The 23469-nt window shown below is 37.1% G+C and overlaps 1 protein-coding gene across 7 annotated transcripts; it reads left to right on the top strand.

Annotated features, from left to right (window-relative positions):
- LOC308686328 (uncharacterized protein) lies at nucleotides 1–22947 on the top strand. Of its 7 annotated transcripts, none has more exons than XM_081394726.1 (15): nucleotides 1–88; nucleotides 1807–1869; nucleotides 2344–2405; nucleotides 8148–8334; nucleotides 8915–9011; nucleotides 9089–9186; nucleotides 11165–11227; nucleotides 11362–11424; nucleotides 11561–11623; nucleotides 13279–13341; nucleotides 16122–16184; nucleotides 20739–20765; nucleotides 20856–21058; nucleotides 21798–21957; nucleotides 22095–22947. In XM_081394726.1, the coding sequence occupies exons 4-15, from the start codon at nucleotides 8151–8153 to the stop codon at nucleotides 22235–22237; spliced, it is 1227 nt and encodes a 408-aa protein (XP_081250852.1). In that variant the 5' UTR covers nucleotides 1–88; nucleotides 1807–1869; nucleotides 2344–2405; nucleotides 8148–8150; the 3' UTR covers nucleotides 22238–22947. The 7 variants fall into 7 exon arrangements, 5 of the variants coding, with proteins under 5 accessions (XP_081250852.1, XP_081250851.1, XP_081250854.1 ...); XM_081394725.1 differs by having other exon boundaries at nucleotides 2344–8076; XM_081394728.1 differs by lacking the exon at nucleotides 8148–8334.
- The last annotated feature ends 522 nt before the right edge of the window (nucleotides 22948–23469 follow it).

Here is a 23469-nt window from a genome sequence, read left to right as displayed (position 1 = left end):
CGGAAGTCTGGCCAGTCAGAGCCAGCGCGTGCACACATCCTGACTGTCTACTCCCTGCTGAGAGGAATAACTTGAGAGTTTTCTGGAGGTAAGTACTTTAATTATTCGATATACTTCACAAATTATAACTACAATTATCAATGACGTTTAAAAACATGAACTAAGTGAATTATACAATCTATTAACAGAGGCAAACAACCTGTTGCTGTTAAATCTGTTACGTCACTTGTGCGTGCGCATGTCTGTCATGTTAACGTTTGGCCCTACTTATTAATGATAATTACAATAAAGTATTTTAAAAAACTATGAATCACAGATGCGAAAGGGAACTGAATTCGTTAAACATAAGTTACTCCTGAAGCGCGGCCTCTTCTCAGACAGCGCGTGAACACTGCTCAAGCACCCACAGAAATGGCCGAACGACACGGGAAAATACGATATTCTCTTTTAACCTCACAGCGGTTCTCGGCGCGTGTATGGCCGAAAACATAAATATATGTGCCCATACATAAATATATGTGCCCATGTTATCATTATATCTGCCTGAGAAGTTTTCCTTTGTAGCTTAGATGACATTTTTTTGAGACCATTTTGTCCTGTAACGTTAAAAATTCAGGGCTTTTCAGAGATACCAAATGTTTGGAGTTTGCATCATGACAACCCCCCTATCCTGACTGACACTGACTGGATGATTAAATTCAGCACTCTTATAGAAATATGATTTGATCAATTACATTTTTTTTCGTAATAAATTCACATCTTTGGGGTTTTAAATAAGAATATGACGTTCTGTTATGAGACATGCATCTGTTTTATTCATGTCCACTGTAGAGGACACCGGGACATGCTTGTCAGGCATTTTAGGAGACAAGTGAATAGGAAAGAAATGCTAAATATTTATATGAAATATGAGCTATTATAAAAATGTTGTCTATTTATTACTCGTTATAGCTACTTTTTTTCCATTACGTGTTTCCTAAAAACACATTACTATTCAAATTAGAGACAATGAAAATATACATATCGCATATAATGGAAAACCAAATTTTATATATATATATATATATATATATATATATATATATATATATATATATATATATATATATATATATATATATATATATATATATAAAACATTAACAAAACTTGTTTTCCCTTATGGGTCTCAGGGAGGATATTGGATTAGGTCTTACAATTACAGCAACCTTAGAAACGTGGTGCTGTCTGTCATTAACGTCAATTAAACAACCAAAGTAAACACCGGTATTCTTATGAACTGTTATACAGCCTAGCATAACAAGAATTTCTCCTTCAATACGCAAAAAAGCCCCAACAGCGTTCATAACTCAGGCAGTTTGTTCTTAGGTTAATTGTGGCCAACACACCACTAAAAGTAAGAAAAACAAGGGAGAAAAACAACATTATCAATGACTTCACAGAATTCCCAATCAAAAGAAATAAACACAATTCCAACAGCTTCCCTTTCACCCTCGCACTTCATTTCCGCTGTTAAAAGACGGACACTCTCTGTGACCAGGCACCATGCGCGCTGACCAGTTAGGGTAGAACAACCTATGAGAAATGGGACAGGAGGGGAGACAGTGGACACAATGGAGGGAGAGAAACACATACCCTTTTTTTTTTTTTTTTTTTTTTCCAAGTAATATCAATCAGCAGCTGGGTTGTTTTGATTAGCCTATGTAATAATAACTCAAAGTTTACTAAATGTGTGTATATATTGATAAAATTAATTCTGTTCAGTCATGTTTCTTATTTTTCTCCATTTTGCTTTTGTGTCAACAGCAGCTAAATGACCCCCAAAAGCTCTTTTAAGAGCTCTTTCAACCATTAAGCATCTTTATCCATGTAAGTATATTTTTGAGACACTTCAGTTAGTATTTGGGCTTATATTCTTTAAAGCTACATCATTATAGCACGTCTATAAATACAGACCTAGGTAATAGTTGATATTACAGTAGTTACTCAGTCTTATTTTACCCATTTTTCTTGTCTGCAAACAGATCATTGTGACTGTGGTGAGCAGGGTGTGGCTGAGAGTGAGAGAACGGAGGCTGGTGAGTGATTGATAATGAGCAACGTACAGGTGTCACTCATCAGTAATCACACTGGCCTCCAGCTATTCTCTCACAGCCCTCAGCTTCTGCCTGCTCGCCACAGTCATCCTTTGCTGTAAGATGTTTTTAAGCACATTCTTAGTTTCACTTTAGATTTATTTTATATATTCATATTAGATTAATTTGCAGCATACACCTCATTCAACATTTTGGACTACTGTAGTGGTTACCTGTAATATATTCTTTTTATTGTTTCCTTTTTTAGATTTTGCATCATCCTCCACTGTTTTTTTTTCTTTTCTCTAATCATCCCTTATTTCAACCAAGGTAAGTTGTCTTTTTTTTTTAAAGCATCACTTAAAGGTGTTTACAGTAGTGTTGTCACGATACCAAAATTATTGTTTCGATACCGATACCAAGTCAAGTATTGCGATTTCGATACTTTTCCTGAAAAGGGAGAAACACTCTCAAATATCATTGCTGTGCTTTATTTTAAAACCGGGACAACAATCTAATCATATAACACACTAATAAATGAACATATGAACAGCAGATATATTAAACATTTGAACAAAATATGAAATATAAAAATATACAAAATAAATTAGAGCAATGACATTCAAGGTAAAAAAAAATATAAATTTAGCAGCATTATCTCATTTATCATAAGAAACATAAGAGCTTTATCTTGATTCTGAACTTTGAATAAAAATATGAACAGCGATTATATTAAACAATGTTTAATATTGGTAACATATGATAAGCCTCATTGGTGATATATTTGACATGTGGGGAGAGATTTGTGGAAGGCCTATACTTCATGTTAAACATAAATATATAGCAGCAAAGACAACGTCGGCAGTGTTGGCGGCAAAATAGGCTACAGAATAATTCGTTCTGTATTGAGAGGTGCAATATTTGAAAATCAATCATATTTTTTTAAATTACATTTATATTGTATTTATGTCAACTTTCAAACATCAAAATGCCATTTATTAATATGTATTCGTGTCAAAATGACATAGAAACATCTTTTCCTATTCTATTTTGCCTGGGAACGCTTCCAACACGCTTGCGTGACGCGTGAAAAATAGGCGTCGGTTCTATTCTAGCATGCACGCGTTTTCCGCTTGTCACGCAGGCAGTTAACATGGGAGCCGAAATAAAAACGGACACGACACGCAGCCAGTGTGTCGCCGGCCTTACAAATCTGGAACGCGGTCATTCTTAGAAGTATCGATACTAATAAATTAAGGAATCGTGACGTTTTTAATTTCCGATTTACTTTTGAAGTATCGGAGCACCGTGCAACAGAGCAAGGTAGGCAACGTACCATTTGTCACTCCTCGCGTCATCTTTTTCTACGAGTCGTAGACCACTTGTGCTCGCACATGCAGCCATCTCGCTGTAGTGTTTTGTCACATGACACTGACAGCAGCAGATTATTTGCTGCGTGCGTCAGGAAAAAAAACACAGACGTCCATAGGGAGGCGTTTTTTTTTTTTTTTTTTTTTTAAGTATCGATACTGATAAATTTAGGTATCGTGACGTTTTTAATTTCCGAGTATCGCGATACTTTTGAAGTCGGTACACCGTGCAACACTAGTTTACAGTTGTATAGTTATTTTCTCTTTAGTGTATATGTGCTTGTCATGGAAGCATAAATGAATTTATTATATTAAACAGAACTTTTAACAAGGTGAATTAGACTGATGACAGGTATACCTGCGTTTTAACACAAAAGGTCTTTGGATTTCCACTTAATTCTAAAATGAATGCTTAATTTGTGGTTATTATTTTTAATGAAAACAACTCATCAATAAAGATGTACAATGCTAAATTTGCTTACCGTATATCTAACATTAAAGGGATACTTCAGGATTTAGCATTAAGCTTTGTATCAGTAGAAAACCTGTAGTGTTTTCAAATTACCCTGCTTTCCACCCTCATATCCCCCTGAGACGAGAGATTTGTTTGTTTGTTTTTTGTTTTTTTTTGGTCTGGAAAAAATCCTCCGATGACGCAAAATTATGATTTTTGCGTCATCTGAGGATTTTTTGTCCAAAGGCTAAAGACTACAGCCAGTAGAAGGCGCTGTTCCGCATGTTCTCAACCCGCCCATAGAGGGTGGGATCTCACTCACAGCATGTCCACAGATAGTGTCAGCTATCTTTTATTTGGAAGCTAAGCTAACAGACTCTTGTTCTGTGGAGAAAGCTGAGTAGTAGGAGAAAGTATTAGGGGTTACCATCCTCTTTTTCCCGGACATGTCCGGCCGTCGAGATCGTCCAAAATGTCCGGGATTCGGCTTTTGCTTTCTGCAGTCGCCATTCATTGTTTACATGCTCACCTTTTGTTTCAATCTAACTGAATTCACTCCGATTGGTGAATCTGAATGTAGTGTTTACATGAACGCTAAACAAGTGATCGGTTGATGTGGATTGATTGATAAGGAAATTCCCGCTCCTCTGTGAGATACGAGAACGGTGCATCTCACCATTGTTGCTCATCATCAGTAAACAAGCCACCAGCCTCGTGTCGCTCTCACTCGTCCTGCTCGCCACAGTAAACCTAATCAATGGAGACTGTAGAACGCAAAAGCCGAATCCAGGAAATTTTGGGCGATCTCGAAATCCCTGTCAGACTCGTCACGGAGACTCACTAGTAGCTAGCCTTGTGTTTAACTGCACTCTCTCACCGGTAGGCGTGGCTTCCTAGGGCAGTGAAGCAAGTGCATTCTGGGAGTTGTAGTTTTTCATCCACAAAAGCTAAAAATAAATTTTCTGGCTTTTCTCAGTCTAGAAGGCTCCAAATTCAAAAATAATTTCACATTTCTACTACATAAATTACCCATTTTAAATACACATTCATCTTTCCAGAGCTGAAATATCCCTTTAATGAAGCAAACTTTACATTTAATATTAGTCCTAGAGCAGAAAAAGTTTAATACATTTAAAATACTATAATCACTTGACGCCATTAAACGGCTACTATCGTGCAAAAACTGCAACAAATCCATTATTTATGATTAAAAATCTAAACCAAAAGATTACTTTTAGTATCATAATTATTAAACCGTAATGAATTAAAATTGACTCACCTAATATAGGCGGGACTCAAAAGAGGTCCACGCTTCCAGTCAGCACCTCCTGTCTTTCACAATTTTTTTTTTTCTTTTTTTTTTTTTTTCAAATGAATAAAACACACTTTAAGATTCAAAATTAACACTAGAATGCCAAAATATTATATTTTAAAAAAAAAATACCGACATTAAAGACCCTAGAACGCAATTTTACTCTTTGGTTATGAATGCAGCTTGGAAAAAACTGCAAATTCATTATTTAGGATTAAGATTCAACAAGATTTAGTTTAGTATCACAATTATTAAGTTTATGAATACAAATTTACTCACCTTGTTTGCACATATCTTATAACTCGTATCTTATTACACTCATCTCGCAAAGTCGTGATAGCTACACTACACGGAAAGCCAGCTAAAAAAAATCTAGTATGATGCACATGATTTGATAGATGTGTAAAGAATCAATGCAGGAAAAAGGAGAAAAAAAGAAAAACAAAACCAACTAGATTCAATCCACTGTAGCGTTAGTATGATGACACATGATCAGATATTGTTTTTGCAATTTTTATTTTTATTTTAAATGTATGGATTTATACTGTTCTACCAAACTCTTGTCTCTTTTGACCTGTCTGTAAATACCTGTAATACAGAATAATACTCTTGACTTGTATATTGTTTAATCACTGTCATTTAATGTTTATTTGTTGATTGTAAAGGATGACAGAATTTTACTGTGAACTATCCCTTTAATTTAACTTGCTCTCCTAATCTGCTGTTTCTCTCTCATTATAGGGTAGTGAACATCCTGAGCTTGAACTCATTAGGGATATTCCATGCATATTTTATTTGTGACTCTGTATTGTGTTCACTAGTGATGAATTACAATGAACGCAGCAATCTTAGGAAAAGGGCCCTCAAAAGAGTTGACACTTTTCTTAAATCAGTGAATCATGAGGTGTATGACCATACTGATAATCTAAACTCTCCTGTTAGCATTCCTCCTGGTGGCATTCTCTCTGACTGCAGACCTTCAGATTTGAATCCTACTTGCATCTCTGTTAGTGAGAATACAAACAGTAGCTATGATTGTAGCAGTACTGGCGAAACAAACGATGAAAGTGATCTCAGAAGCAGCATTACTGACTGGGCACTTCGTTTTGGTGTATCTCTCATTGCGCTTTCTGCTTTATTGGCAATTCTTAGAGTGCATTTACCATTCCTGCCAAAAGATGGAAGGTCACTGTTAAAAACGAAAACAGAGTACAATGTGGAGATGATTGCCGGTGGATCTTTCCACTATTTTGGTATTGTCAATGCTTTCAGAAACACGTTGAGAAGTGTATGTTCTTATTTTACAGACGGGCACACATTTAACATGCAGCTAAATTTTGACGGCATCCCACTTTTCAAAAGTTCTTCAGTTCAACTTTGGCCTATTCTTGGCATGTTCAAAGGTCTATCTAAGAAACCTGTTGTCGTAGGGTTGTTTTGTGGGACCACTAAGCCAAAAAATCTTTCTGACTATCTCAGTCACTTAGTTTGTGAGTTGCAGAGTTTAAGAAGAGGTTTTGTTTTTGGTGGCAAGACTTTCTTTGTCAAGGTAACGTCTATCATGTGTGACGCTCCAGCACGAGCCTTTATCAAAGGTATAAAATCTCACACAGGATACTATGGCTGTGACAAATGTCAGCAGAAAGGTTCCTATGTGAAACACCGCATGACATTTCCTGAGAACGATGCCTCCTGTAGAACAGATGAAGCTTTTCGACTGGGATTAGATGAGGAACACCATCTAACACACTGTCCTCTTCTAGAAACTGACATTGACATGGTAACGGGTTTTCCTCATGATTACATGCACCTTGTGTGTTTGGGTGTAGTGAGACGTCTAACGGATCTGTGGTGTGGTGCAGTGGGCCCCCTGCGTACAAGACTTTCGAGCATTCAAGTCTTGGGTATCTCTGAGAGACTGGTAGCATTGAAGGAGTTCATTCCAGCAGAGTTTGCCAGAAAGCCTAGGGCTCTCAGTGAGAGACTTCGTTGGAAGGCAACTGAATTCCGCCAACTGTTGCTGTACACAGGCCCTGTTGTTTTAAAGAGTGTGTTGCCTCGCCAGGTTTATGATAACTTTATGCTTTTGTCTGTTGCCATCTACATCTTGGCAAATTCAAAATATTGTATCGAAATGAATGATTTGGCTCACTCCTTTTTGGTATCATTTGTTGAGCGTTATGGCTTGTTGTATGGCAAAGAGATGGTGGTATACAACATTCATGGCTTGGTACATCTTGCTAGTTATGTTAAAGTGCATGGTCCTTTAGATGGCATATCTGGCTTCCCCTATGAAAATTATCTTGGTGAGCTTAAGAGATTGGTAAGGAAGCCTCACAATCCACTTGCACAGATAATCCGCAGGCTGTCAGAACATGAGGAAAGGAACTGTTATTCCACTGATGAAATATCACTGATGTGCCCCCATAAAAATGGACCTGTACCACAAACACTGACAGAAGCAGTACATCAGTTCAGACAGCTTACTGTTGATGGTGTCATGCTGCGAATATCGAGCAAAGATGATTGCATTTCTATTCATGGCAAAGTGATTTCAGTAAAAAACATCATTGCTTATGGGGGTAAAGAGTATGTTATGTTTCAAGAGTATAGAGAGAAAGAGGCCTTATACACTTACCCTCTTGACTCCAGAAACATGGGAGTATTCATCGTGTCCAATTTGTCAACAGTGATGCACTTTACTGAGCTCACAAAGCCCTGGCAGAAGTGTGTGAGGTTGCCTCTGGGAGACAAATTTGCAGTCTTCCCTCTGACTCACACATCTTAATAATATCACCAATTAATGTACATAGTTCTTGAGAAGCAGCAACACCATTTCTGGATTATATTGTGGGACATGCTTTTGTAAGTGGCATTTATATGAATTCGTTTTTTAAATGAAGTCTAAAATTAATTACAACTCTTGTTTTTTTCAGCCAATGTATCATATCGTAATCTTTTTAACCACAAATGAAGTCGAGGTTGTCCCCCATAATTGGGTAAGGGACAATGTTTGTATGTGGCCTCCATACAAATATGAAGATAGAGTTAAAGCCATAAAATCAATGGTAAAGCCAGGACCATCCTGGACTCCCTTCAAAATCCGGATTATTTTTACTAGAGGTACATATCCTTAGCTTCCATGGGTCAGATTTACTAACAGGTTGCACCAGCATAAACCGTCTTTTGGTGTCGGGATTTATTAAAGACACTAAAGGTGTGAACAGTTGTTTTTGCGGCTGACCTTGTTGCATATGCGGTTTTAAGAGTTTCCCTTTCAAACTCATGCAGAATCATTCAGATTAATTTAAATGAATCATGCAAGGTGATTAACTAAGGTTTGTGCTAGTTAATTTCCTGGTATTTGCACCATTGTTTACTTCCCCCCAAAAAAGAGATTGTGCCTATTTAGTAAATCTGGCCCATATATATATATATATATATATATATATATATATATATATATATATATATATATATATATATATATATATATATATATATATATATATATATATATATATATATATATATATATATATATATATATATATATATATATATATATATATATATATATATATATATATATATATATATATATAAATAAATTTTCTTCATTTTCTCCTATTATTTATTCATAATTTCTCTTTAATGTTTTTTTTAGTTTGCTTCACAGAAACCTTGTTGTTTATCTATACAGAAACATATGAAGAAGCTCGCCAAAAACTACCAGAGGCAGAAATAAACACAGACCTTACAGACGTGGACTCGCCCCCCGTGAGAAGAAAAAGACACATGTAAATACAGCACATACAGAGCAGAGTATGGCTGCTGAATGAGGACAATCAATTGAATAATTGATTTTTTTCTTCAGTAAAAGGGCACGTTATTTCGATGATAGTGAAACTGAGGATGAAGCAAACTTTCCACTTCCGGCAGCGCCAGAAGTGCAAATCAACCCCATCAGGAAATGTAAGATTGGCCAATTTGTGCCACAGTTATAGTTCTATTAATTTGTTTTATTAACACATTTGTTTTTTGTGAATTCATTTGAGGAATGCTATCATCAGTTCTGGAAATACACTTTTGTCTTTGAATTTAGTAGGGCTGTCACAAACGATTATTTTTTTGTAATCTGTTTATTATGCTCTGCTTGCATGCTCTGATAATATCTTTCTAGGACAATCTATGAAATCTGATTCTGTTGCATAGAACTGAATAAAGAATAATATATTAATTTGAATATATATATTTATTTTATTATGGACCTATTTTCTGTCCAATTTTTGTGTTACTTTCAAAATAATTGTGGCTATTTTTGTTTATTGACTTATTTTTTTTAATTCAGGAAAATGATTGATTATTTTTGCCAAGTGCATCCAGAAGTTTCGGTTTCGGCCCAGAATTTTAATTTCGGTGCATCCCTACTTAATACATATTATGTAAAAACAATGAGGCATACAATTGGTTTAAATAAAGCAGGGCTCGACATTAAGCCTTGTCATGTGTTTGTCCTTCGGACAAGTAAATCGGTCATTCACTTGGATTTTTTTGTGTTGTAAATATAATTTATTTTGAAGCAATATTCTCATCAATGTTAAATCAGCTTTGACGAATCTAAATCTGCATATTTTTACATTTAAAGGGGTCATATAATGCCATTTTTGTACAAGCTAATATGATTCTTTAGGGTCTAAATTAAAAGTTTGTAATATACTTTAATTAAAAATTCTCATTAGTATTGTAAGAACTAATTTTACCTGGTCAAAAACAGCTCTGTTTTCAGCACGCCGTTTAAGTGCATGTGTCTTTAAATGATAATGAGCTGTGCTGACCCCGCCCCTCTGTTCTGTGCGTACCCCTTTTGAAATAACACAATAACCATAACGCGCTGTTCATTATAAACGTGGGATTATGAATTATATTGAGAACGCCGTACATAGAAAACATGCCGTAATGTAAACAGCCGCATTCATCGTGAAGCGTGCTAATGATTTGCAAAGATCAATATAAATATTAATATAAAGGTTAATAAAACATTACACTCACTTCTTCTGGAGGTGCAGCAGGAACACGAATAGTTGGTACCGATCCTTTTTTCAGGAGCAGCTTCTTAGCAAAACCAGCTTTACTGACCCTCGTTTGTAAAGCAGTCTGGTGTGTGAAATGATTCGCGCAAACATGAAAGCTTGACGTTGATCGTGGGGAATATTCCCTTCGAAAACAAACTCAGCCACTGCGTCTTCAGCTGTACGGATTTAGGAACATCAAAATGATGCTGTGTTCCTTATTACACCCAAGAACAGAACACCACAATCGCTTAGACGCCATTCTGCTCATAGACAGTGCTCCAGTCCAGCATATCAACAGTGACCGCGTCGGTCCGCATGGGCTATGATTGACAGCTCGCTCACGAGCGAGGGTGGGTCTGTGTTGAAACGCTGCTGTCAATCAACAATCGTGGGAGGGGCGTCGATTTTTGTGACGTCACATGGTCGAACGGCTTGATTTGAGAGAGGGGAAAACATATGAAGATTAAAAAAAAAAACACTGGATGGATTTTTATCATTTTATGATGGTTGTGTACAGGCACTGCCAACACACATTTCAGTACAATCAACTTGTAAAAGTGCATGTACCGTTATATGACTCCTTTAAAAGGCATTTTTCCCCTAATCGTATTAAATGTCTGCTCCATCGTTCATTTTAAATTCTTACATTTGAACAATTACTTTTTGAATAATGAGACACTATAGGGATTTTATAAATTATCGCAGTATGTTTACTGAGTTTCTATGTGTGCTGCACTCATTAGGTTTGATTTCTTGAGAGGTTAAGCAAGCCACAACAGTGAAAACCTTGCGGACCGTACATTATTATCATTCACTTTCGATTGCCACACACATTAAATTATTGTAGAATCATTTCTCCCTCTTGTTTTCCTGTACAGGTACCAGCAGAGCAGGGAATTACTCTCTACCACTGGCCAGAGAGGACGCAGAGACTATGAATTGTGAGTATTTGAAAACACTGGGCATGCGAGTTACAGAGTAGATGTGCTTCAATTTGATAATAGTTAGACTTGAACTTGCCTCAAAGCTCCTGAACACTGACCTCCAATTTCTCCCTTCTTGTTTTCCTGTACAGGTACCAGCAGAGCAGGGAATTACTCTCTACCACTGGCCAGAGAGGACGCAGAGACTATGAATTGTAAGTATTTGAAAACACTGGGCATGTGAGTTACAGAGTAGATGTGCTTCAATTTGGTAATAGTTAGACTTGAACTTGCCTCAAAGCTCCTGAACTCTGACCTCTCCAATTTCTCCTTTCTTGATTTCCTGTACAGGTACCAGCAGAGCAGGGAATAACTCTCTACCACTGGCCAGAGAGGACGCTGAGACTATGAATTGTGAGTATTTGAAAACACTGGGCATGTGAGTTACAGAGTAGATGTGCTTCAATTTGATAATAGTTAGACTTGAACTTGCCTCAAAGCTCCTGAACACTGACCTCTCCAATTCCTCCCTCTTGTTTTCCCAGGGTAGCCGCGGGGTCTTAAAAGTCTTAAAAAGGTCTTAAATATCATGTTCCTAAATTAAGGCCTTAAAAAGTCTTAAATTCCGTTGTCCAAGTCTTAATTTTTCAAATGAAGGTCTTAAATTTCATTATACTAGCCTATTTATTCAAAGTCAACCTGGCTGCAAACGCAACGTGAAAATTCAACAGGGTTTAGCGTAACGTCAGAGAACGTCTAATTTCTAGTATGCACAAACAATAGTTTGGGTTTTCGCGCCGGCGGCAATTGATCAACATTCTAATCAATCAGTCGAGAGGAGAGACATCATGGGGAAGTGTCGTTCGGTTCAGTGTACGCATTTTCAAACCGAACGGTTCGTTGGACCATTTTTCCTGCCGACCAAAATTTCATTATTTCAAATGTAGGCGCGTTGCGCGTGGCAAGCGCATTCATAATGTAAGAGACGCCGGCGCGACCACAACATTGTCCAACATCAAATGTGCAAACGTAATGTAAGCGGAACGAAACTGGGCTACTCGTTATTGTGTGGTTGAAGGACCGCTTATCAGTTTGGACTAGTGCAGCGCGAGCCGATCTTGATCAAGCGACACTGTTACACAGCGCTAATAAGAGATCCAGTAAATAAATCATTTGAATTCGCCACTGAAGTAATAACATCGCTGCGAGATCTAGTGAGAAACATTCACATTTCTCAGTTTTTAACGGATCAAACAGCGCTGACGTGGAAACCAGGAGAAACATTGTGCCATGAATGAACTATCCAGAGTCCACAGATCAGCAACATTCACCATGGGTTTACTGTAGTAACACTAACTGCAACCATGGAAGTTTGGCAGGAATAGTAGGCTATAATGCTTTCAAGTAACGTTACGTTGGTTTTATTTTGACATTATGAATACAATTGCTGCCCTCAAATGTTAATCTGAACTAAAAATAGACCTTTGTTTATAACTACTACAATATTAGGTTACATTTCATTTTTTTTCCAAGGAGCTGTTTTGTTTATGCTCCTAAGAAGAGTCTATTATAGCTCCATCATTGGTCAAAGTGTGTTAGTTTTAATAAGTAAAATAATAATAAAAAAATTTTTTATCTGGCATTTATTTCTTTTTGCTGTATCGAAAACGTACCAAACAGTGACACAAGTGTATCGTATTGAACCGAACCGTGAATTTTGTGAACAGTTGCACCCCTACGATCTATATATCTCTTACCTATCTGTCTACCGCTCTGAAGCAATGGTTGAAGCAATTTGAATACTGAGAAACTTTACTAAGACGATTTGAAAAGTTAGTTTATCTGTTTATTGTTATGAATGTTTGATATTTACCAAAAACATCACTTTGCAGTGTATTTTTAATTAAAACATTTGTTACTAATAGTCATTATTGGGATTTGATCTGGTGTTTTACGACTGCATAATGTGTGCGATGTAGGTCTTAATTTTCATTAAAGTGGTCTTAAAAAGGTCTTAAAGTCTTAAATTTGGGGTGATAAAACCTGGGGAAACCCTGTTTCCTGTACAGGTACCAGCAGAGCAGGGAATTACTCTCTACCACTGGCCAGAGAGGACGCAGAGACTATGAATTGTGAGTATTGGAAAACACTGGGGATGCGAGTTACAGAGTATATGTGCTTCAATTTGATAATTCATAGATGCCACCTATGTCACTACAAATAGAACGCCGCCATATTTACGACCGACTCGCCCGTTATGGCCACCCAAACTGCCCGTTTGAATGAGAGAGAGACAGAGATACCTGGAGAAAATTTCAATTTTAGGCTCCGATCCTTATTTGTTACCCCCAGTTTTCTTTTGTCCATTATTATGGCCTCTCATGATATATATAGAAATACTTAAGTCATAGAGCTTCATGGCGCGCGTTCATGAGAGTCGAGGCGATGTCATGAATGAATCTATGAATCTGCAGCTGTTCGGCTGGCATGAATGAATCTATCTAATCCGAACAGCAGCACTGGCAGAGTCCAGCTGAGACACCAGCATCAGCACAGCCAGAGACATCAGCCGAATATCATAAAAGACTGCCATATCTGTCTGAAAGAACAGAGGTTCAATTATAGAGAAGGTTTAATACACACACATATCTAAATGAAATAATATTTCGAGTCAAATCTTATTAAATCATTCACTCACGATTTGGCTGCGATTAAAAGCTATCAAGAGGTAAAGATCATCAGTGATTATAATATAACGACTTAAATTGCAGTTTGTTCGTCACATAAAGCTAACATAACGGACGAGTCGTATTAGATCACTTTTATGATACTTTTGTGATGTTTTGTTTTGTCTTTTATTATTTATTTATTTATTTATTTATTTATTTTTTGCGTGACAGCCCCCAGTAGGCTAACGTTAATCATTCACTTTCATTACATCGACAAGAAGAGTCTCCATTAGGCTACATATTCAAAAATGTCCCTTTGTCTTCCACGGAAAGTAAACTTAAGGATTTGCATATGAAGGTGAGTAAATGACGGCAGAATTATAATTTTTGGAAGAACTAACCTTAGTCCTTTAATATGCATTTTAAAGGAGCTGTATGTAAGAAATCTATTTCAATTAATCATAAAATTGCCCTGATGTGTCACTAGACATTAAGAAATCATGTTCATTTCAAATACTTATATCACTGACAACAGTAGTATGGCTAGGATATTGTCATTTAAAAAGTGGACTTGCAGCCCTCAACTGATGTTGATGTTGTCATTTTGTGTTTTGGCCTGTGCGCCTCCCTCCACCTATCTACCAATCACGAAGTCAGTAGTGTTTCGTGATCCGGGTTGCCAGCTTTGCTCTAACCTAAACCTAACCTACCCTAACTCTAGTCGGATAAAAATGTCTAACGTTACTAAATCAAAAAGACCTCGTTATAATTCAGAAATTCGTTGTGACAAAGTCCGAAATAAAACCAGAATTTGTATAGGAGATGCTTTTGAAAGATGGAGGCGGCTGAAAAAGGAGAAGAATTTGAACACAGACGCCAACGTTGCTAATTTTCTCCTAGACAGGTAAGATTCATCTATGCTTGGCTAACTTGTACTGGATGTCAATGGACATTTCATATATTCATGACAGTCGAACAAAGTTATGCGTGTTCAAGCAACGTAACGTTAGCTCACATGGACGTATGCATTTGCAATGCATTATAGGAGCCCGTTTCTCTGTCATTATGCTGAGACGCTGATGAAAACATTAGCACGACCATTATGGCAATTTGAAACGTAATTGAGACAAGCCTAACTTTACTTCAGAAAACATTATTCGTCATTCGTTCTTCACGTATATCGTGGACTAAGTTACACATGCTGCAAGTTGACCTGTATGACCATTGCTAATGTAATTTAGTTACTCTAACAATATTTTCTGATGGGACTGAAAACAACCCTGTGATAGCCATTGGTGATATTGAATTTGTCCCGTGTTTTAATTTCTGTGGCAAATGTTTATTCTGTTTTTAGCCTATAATATGACAAAAACTTTAGCACTTGTAAATCAAGGTTTTTTTTTCGTATTGAAAAATAAGGAAGTATTATTTTGTTGTTTAAGTCTATATGTTTTTTTGTTTTCTTTTACTATTATCCTTTTTTTTTTTCCTCAGATTTTTTTTTAATTGTAATTGTATTTATATGTTCAAAATAAAGAAATCAAATCAAATTAAATATCAAATCAAAAACGCTTATCTCTTCAGCTATTATGGCCCCAGCACCTCAACAATTAGTACAGTGAGGTGATTGCAGTACCAGTTTTGGCCACAATCCTACATACGGTACCTTTAAGGCTGAGATTATGCATCGTCTGCAGAGCTAACGTTACTTACACAAAATAACATCTAAAGCGCATGTGACAAAGACAATATCGTTATGAACTTCAGAAAAATATTTATTAGATTTAGGTAGGTATTAACTAACAGACAGACAGAGTTATATTCAAAACAACTCCAAATCTTACTAACTTACCATGATAAAGTGCTTTAACATTTAAACAGATCCAACAAATAAAATGAAGAAAAAACATTATCTGTCGATATCTGTCTGTATAATGTTAGGCATTGAGAGTATAATGGAAATATAATTAACCACAAACCAACATGAGACTTCAAGTCTTTTAAATAAATGATTCTCTCTTCTATCCTTTTCTTTTGGTATAGAATAAAATAACAATTCGAGGCTCCTCTTTCGACTGTTGTTGCAGCCAACTGCACAACATATTGCAGGCATTGCTGAGACCGTTGGTCGTAAAGATGGCGGCGCAAAGCTACAGTGACGTCATGTGAACCGAACAAATAGTTAGCCTCAAAGCTCCTGAACACTGACCTCTCCAATTCCTCCCTCTTGTTTTCCTGTACAGGTACCAGCAGAGCAGGGAATTACTCTCTACCACTGGCCAGAGAGGACGCAGAGACTATGAATTGTGAGTATTTGAAGAAAACACAGGAGATGTACTAGTCCAGTCGTTTTATGAAAAAAGGTAGGACAAATTGCAACAGAAGCAAATTCAACTGATTTTTGTATCCTGAATATGTCCTGAGTAAGGGAAAAAAAGCCCAGAAGAATCCCTTTAGGGGAAAGTTTAGAAAGACCCAAATATAGCCTATTCATTATTTTTCTCATGATTAGGGTAACATTTTTAACCTGTATATCACCATGAGAATTACTGAGTTGATTACTTGCATCAAGACAAAACATTGGGTATAGCCAAGTGAAAATGTCTTGTTGGCATATAACAGTAAAAGACTTGATGGTAAGGTCTGAATGGAACCTGTTTAGGCTACCCATGAGCATTAATACATAGATGGAAGTACTTTAAACCAGCCTTTATTACTTAATATTGCAGAGATATAGGTTTGGGGATGGGTCTGTGGGACTGTTTCTGGGAAATGAGTCTGAGGGAACAGGAGAGAAGGGGTAAGGAAAATGCAGAAGACAAAGGAAGGTAAAATAAAAAAGTGAACCCTCAGTAACAGTCCCCGGGACCCAGCCCCAAACCCCATCTCTGCAATAATAATTAATAAAGGCTGGTTTAAAGTACTACTTCCTTTATGTATAATCCCAAATGATATTCTTCAGGGCTTTTTTTTTTTTTTTTTTTTTACTCAGGATATATTGAGGATACAAAATTAGTTTAGTTTGCTTCTGTTGCAATTCGTCCTAGGTTGACCCCCATTTTGGCTTAAAATGACTGGATTATAATGTTTTTTTATCTTAGAATGTTTATAGCTGTGTCTGAAACCGTTCACTCATTTACTAATCCCTATATAGTAGTGTATGGCGTTTGAGTGCACTATATCTGCAAGGAGTGAACGAAAGTAAGTGAGTGAATTCGGACGCTGACGTTTACACAACGCGTCGGAGAGCTGGAGCTGTCGCAGTAAAGGCTTTGTCACACGTGATAAAACTCCTTTTATCTTACATGTTACTTGCTTTATAAAATAAAATTAACAACAATCATATTGACTATTTTGTATATACCTCTGTGCCAGCTTTGTAGTTTCATCGATTGAAATTGTTAAACTCACGCTCACAGATGACAGGGTCATTGAGCTCTTCAGACGACTGTTATGATTACATTCGAATGACAGATGATCAATGAATATTTTTCAAATCATCCACCAAATTATCATCTATTCCTTACAGTTTAACGAGTTAAAAAACATCGTTTTAATGCCTAAATAATATTTTAATAAAAAAAAAATGAAGGTAAAAAAAATTACCTTATTAATATTTCATTTCATTTTAACAAGTCATTTATATATTCTCAATATTTTAATAAGTTTTATTCAAGTAATGATTAATAATAATAAAAAATTTAAAAATAAGGATTAAATCAATGTTAAAGCAGAAATAAGATAAGTTGTAAAGTAATCTCTGGTTTAAACTCACTCGCTCCCGGACTTTCATGCGAGCTCAGTCCTCTACGCATTGGATTGTGGGAAATTGTGCTTCAGCAAGTGTACATCGGATGTACGCTCTAGTTCAGAGAGGATTGTGGGTAAAAGTAGTGAACAAATGTAGGGAATGATGTCGTTCACTCAGAATTCGGACACCACTACAAAATGGCCGACACTCTAAATAGTGGATAGGGAGTGATTTCAGACACAGCTTATATCTTTGTGTTTTGTGTTAAAGGAGAACTCCGGTCAATTTTAACATTGAGCTCATTTTTTATTTTTTTTGTAAATTTGGGGTGGTGTCAGTACAGAGAACGACAAAAATCGGTGTTGCTTACACCGTGTTATACTCTTTTTAAAATTTCCACCCTGTTGACTTAAATGGGGCACATTTTAAACCTGCTTTTAGCCTCTTAACATCCTTGATGTGTCATTACAAGTGCACAGCCATGTGAGTGATTCCTTCAGAGTGATCACGGGTGAATCTGACTGCAGTAGATGTGAAAGATATGAATAAAAGTGATGTTAATTCAGCCAGCGCACATACCTGTATTTACTTCCTGTTTTCGGTCGAAGTCCACAGTTGTTGATTGTCGACTCTCGACAATCGACTACTGTGGGCTTCGACCGAAAAAAGGAAGTAAATACAGGTATGTGCGCTGGCTACAAATTTACAAAAAAAAATTAGCTCAATGTTAAAATTGACCGGAGTTCTCCTTTAATATCTAATGTTAGCCAAATTCAGGGGTGACATTTATTTATGGCTTGTTTTGATGACATCGGGTCGCCAAAAACAAATCCACAGCAACCAAAGGAGGACATCAACACCATTGAAACCGACATCAGTAACCCGTAAATTTACGATAAAACCTTTTCTTCCCATTTAACCCATAATTTACCCATATACAGTCAGGTCCATAAATATTGGGACATCGACACAATTCTAATCTTTTTGGCTCTAAACACCACCACAATGGATTTGAAATGAAACGAACAAGATGTGCTTTAACTGCAGACTTTCAGCTTTAATTTGAGGGTATTTACATCCAAATCAGGTGAACGGTGTAGGAATTACAACAGTTTGTATATGTGCCTCCCACTTTTTATGGGACCAAAAGTAATGGGAGAGATTAACTATCATAAATCAAACTTTGCAGTCAATTACAGCCTGAAGTCTGGAACGCATAGACATCACCAGATGCTGGGCTTCATCCCTGGTGATGCTCTGCCAGGCCTCTACTGCAACTGTCTTCAGTTCCTGCTTGTTCTTGGGGCATTTTCCCTTCAGTTTTGTCTTCAGCAAGTGAAATGCATGCTCAATCAGATTCAGGTCAGGTGATTGACTTGGCCATTGCATAACATTCCACTTCTTCCCCTTAAAAAACTCTTTGGTTGCTTTCGCAGTATGCCTCGGGTCATTGTCCATCTGCACCGTGAAGCGCCGTCCAATGAGTTCTGAAGCATTTGGCTGAATATGAACAGATAATATTGACCGAAACACTTCAGAATTCATCCTGCTGCTTTTGTCAGCAGTCACATCAATAAATACAAGAGAACCAGTTCCATTGGCAGCCATACATGCCCATGCCATGACACTACCACCACCACCATTGGTATGCTTTGGATCATGAGCAGTTCCTTTCCTTCTCCATACTCTTCTCTTCCCATCACTCTGGTACAAGTTTATCTTAGTTTCATCCGTCCAAAGAATGCTTTTCCAGAACTGGTCAGGCTTTTTTAGATGCTTTTTGGCAAAGTCTAATCTGGCCTTTCTGTTCTTGATGCTTATGAATGGTTTGCACCTTGTGGTGAACCCTCTTGCTCTTGTGAGATTGTAGACTTTGACAATGACACGCCTAGCTCCTGGAGAGTGTCCTTCACTTGGCTGGATGTTGTGAATGGGTTTTTCTTTACCATGGAGAGGATCCTGCGATCATCTACCACTGTTGTCTTCCGTGGACCTCCAGGCCTTTTTATGTTGCTGAGCTCACCAGTGCATTCTTTTTTCTCAGAATGTACCAAACTGTTGATTTGACCACTCCTAATATTAATGCTATCTCTCGGATGGATTTATTTTGTTTTTGAAGCCTAATGATGGTCTGTTTGACTTGCATGGAGTGCTCCTTTGGTGGTGTAGCGCAGTGGATAAGACACATGCCTTTGGTGTGAGAGACCCGGGTTCGAATCCACTGTGAGACACCAATGTGTCCCTGAGCAAGACACTTAACCCCTAGTTGCTCCAGAGGCGTGCGACCTCTGACATATATAGCAATTGTAAGTCGCTTTGGATAAAAGCGTCAGCTAAATGAATAAATGTAAATGTAAATGTCCTTTGAACGCATGATGTAGGTTCACAGCAATAGATTCCAAATGCAAATACTACACTTCGAATCAACCCCAGACCTTTTACCTGCTTAATTGATTAAGAAATAATGAAGAAATAGCCCACACCTGTCCATGAAATCGTTTTTGATTCAATTGTCCAATTACTTTTGGTCCCTTGAAAAGGGGGGGGGGGGTGGCTCTCTCAAGAGCTGTAATTCCTAAACCCGTCCTCCAATTTGGATGTAAATACCCTCAAATTAAACCTGAGAGTGTGCACTTTCAGCCCATATCCATTAAATAACTATAGCTTGAATATGTTTTGGTAAATACCTGAAAAAATAAAAATTGTGCCTGTGTCCCAATATTTATGGACCTGACTGTAACGTGTGCTAAAATCTACTGCTAAACTTTGGCCTTTCCCACTAATTAGCCTTGACAGCAAGGAATCGCACCTCACACTTTAGACATGGAGAGCCAGAAGTCTTAAGTTGTAAGTAATACTGTGTCAGTTCACTAACACTGCATTCAAATCTTACAGGTTTACCCATATATCCAAAATACTGTTACACAACATGCGTTATCTTTCACAACAATTTAAGTTCTAAAACTGACCGTGTTTAACTCATTAACCTATTAAACCAAATTATGTACAACTAAATCTGCAGAGCTATAGAGTAAAAAAAGTTTTACTTCCTTCTACTGTCATTTTACATGTTCAAACTAATATATTGTTGTGGTGTTCCCCTCTTTAGCATCATCCCACACTGGTTTCAGTGAAGGTTAGTACTGACTTTTTTTTTTTTTAATGCTTTTTTTGTTTTTAACACAGTAATATGGTTTTTTTTTTCATAGCTTTTTCTTTTTTATAGCTTGGATACGCAAAATTCTTGCAAACCAAGAAATGATCAAAGAACAGATGGGAACGTTGGTTAAATTGGTCTACGATCTCAAAAAATTATCAACTACAGAAGACAACCCAACTTTAAACACAGACTGTTTTCCACTGTCAAGTTTTCAACAACTTCAAGTCATTGAGGGGCAGCTGCAGCAGGAAGACTACAAGACAGCTGTGGTAAGATTTCATATTTCAATAGAACAATTTAACTCATCAATTAACTGTGTCAGTGTTTTCATCTTTTGTTCATTGTACATGGTAAAAAATGTAGTCAACCATGTGTTAAAATCATATCTGTACTGGCTGGGCCGGTTCGACATGGAATGGTTAAGCAACAAGAAAGGTTTGGCTTGGTGAAGAAGCGGCAATTGTACTCACTCTAACTGATTTGCTGAAGTCAAAATGTGGATGGTCATAGTTAGCACTAACCAATGAGATTGATGGTTGTGAATAAGTTCCTCCTACTGCTGAAGGAACTGAAATGAATGTAAATTAGCTAATGATTTTCTCACCCTCAAGTCATCCTAGGTGTATATGACATTATTCTTTCAGACAAATACAATGTTATATTAAAAAAATGTCCTGACTCTTTCAAGCTTTATAATGGCAGTGAATGGCTGTATATTTTCCAAGGCCTGTCTGCTGGAAGCTATTTATTTTTCTTATACGAACGCATCACTTCGCTTCAAAGAGCCTTTATTAACCTCCCCAGAGCTGTGTGGAGCACTTTTATGATGGATGGACACACTTTTATGCACTTCAAAACAGAAACGGCTTTTCTACTATCCTTTTATAGGCTAAATAATTTCAAATGAACTGTTATATTAACCGTTAAAAGCCCAACCCATTTTTGAACGTTCTAATCAAGTATGATGTTTGCTTGTTCCTTTATTTGTCCATATATTTATTTTTACAGATAAACACGTTAGCCTTGAGGGGAGGCACAACAGTAAAGGAAAGTGTATGGCGGATTCTGAACTTCCTTTTATCAAATGACATGGTCCGGCAAATGAACTGGAGGGGAATCAATGGAAAAGCGGCATTCAAAGACACCTCTCTGAAAACTGTAATTAATGGTATGGCTTTCTGAACTTAACTACTGTGTTTTATTTGTGTTTGGTGTCAGCTAAAAAACAATTCCCTATAAATGTTAGATTTTATGATAAATAATAATAATTTGCTTATTTACTGTTGGTCATATGTGTCATTTTAGCTGCAGTCAGAAGAAACCGTTTGACTTCCACTGCAACAGACCAGGAAGTGGATAAAGTGGATAAAGAGATGGCTGCAGCTTTCCGCAGACAGGGATGGAGGCCGTCGGGCAAGACAAAAAAATTGACTGTTTCTTGGTTCTGACAATTGCCTGTTCTGCCTACTCAACGGACTGCCCTTTTGCCTTGCTCTGTTTTTGAACTATAGATCTGATTCTCCACTTGTTTATTAAATTCTCCTGGTTCTGACACTGGCTCGCCCTGCCTGTTCAACGGACTGCTCTTTTGCCTTGCTCTGTTTTTTAACTATAGATCTGATTCTCACTTGCACACTTGCTTTATTAAATTCTCCTGGTTCTGAGTGACACTTGCTTGACCTTGTTCATAATATGTAGAATTTGTTCCTAATATGTAGACCTTGGTCTAATGTTTTCTTTGGACAGTCCTCCCCTTCTGGACCTCTGCCTGTTTAATTGTATATATTTATATAATGTATTTATTATATTTATTGTTTCCTGTTTTTGATTTTTATTTATACATATTTGTTTTCTTTGGACTACCTTCTGGTTTCTGGCAGTACCCCCTTCTGGACCCTGCCTGTTTTATTGTGTATATATTTATATAATGTATTATATTTATTGTTTTCTGTTTTTGATTTTTATTTATAAATATTTGTTTTCTTTGGACTACCTTCTGGTTTCTTGCAGTACCCCCTTCTGGACCCTGCCTGTTTTATTGTATATATTTATATACGGTAATGTATTTATTATGTATTGTTTCCTGTTTTTGATTACTATTTATAAATTTAAAAGTATTCATGAAATATTTATATTTATTAAATCACTTTTGACTGATTATTTGAGTATTTTCTTTATTATATTATGATTAGATCTGGGCCAGATGTGGCCCATGCCATTTTTGAGATTTGGCCCAGGTGTGGCCCATGTCATTTGAGATTTGGCCCAGGTGTGGCCCATGTCATTTCTGAGATCTGGCCCGGTTGTGGCCCATGCCATTTCTGAGGTCTGGCCCGGTTGTGGCCCATGCCATTTCTGAGATGTGGCCCACGTCTGGCCCGGTTGTGGCCCATGCCATTTCTGAGATGTGGCCCACGTCTGGCCCGGTTATGGCTGACTTCTAGCTGCCACACTCAGGTTGAGTCATCGCCGTCATTCCATGCGGTATGTGGGCCAGAAGAATTTGGAAAATGTGGGCCACAACTGGGCCAGATGTCATTTGCTATCTGGGTAGTAATAGACGTCAGCAGCAATTCCCCTCACATATCTCAAACTTTAACTTTTGACTTGACATTCAGTAACAGTTCTCACTTCAAACATCGAGACAATCACACAAACGAACACAAAATCGCTCAGGTCT

Source organism: Scardinius erythrophthalmus (assembly GCF_964197995.2).
Source record: "Scardinius erythrophthalmus genome assembly, contig: HAP1_SCAFFOLD_156, whole genome shotgun sequence".
NCBI lineage: Eukaryota > Metazoa > Chordata > Actinopteri > Cypriniformes > Leuciscidae > Scardinius > Scardinius erythrophthalmus.
The sequence above is the reverse complement of the archived record's forward strand: the minus strand, read 5'-3'. Positions and strand labels throughout refer to the sequence as shown.

Coding starts and splice junctions, on each gene's coding strand:
- LOC308686328 (XM_081394724.1), top strand. CDS start 8,109: ATGAAGTCTAAAATTAATTACAACTCTTGTTTTTTTCAGCCAATGTAT. Junction 11,624..13,278: donor GGACGCTGAGACTATGAATT/GTGAGTATTTGA, acceptor TTTCCTGTACAG/GTACCAGCAGAGCAGGGAAT. Junction 21,958..22,094: donor TCTGAAAACTGTAATTAATG/GTATGGCTTTCT, acceptor GTGTCATTTTAG/CTGCAGTCAGAAGAAACCGT.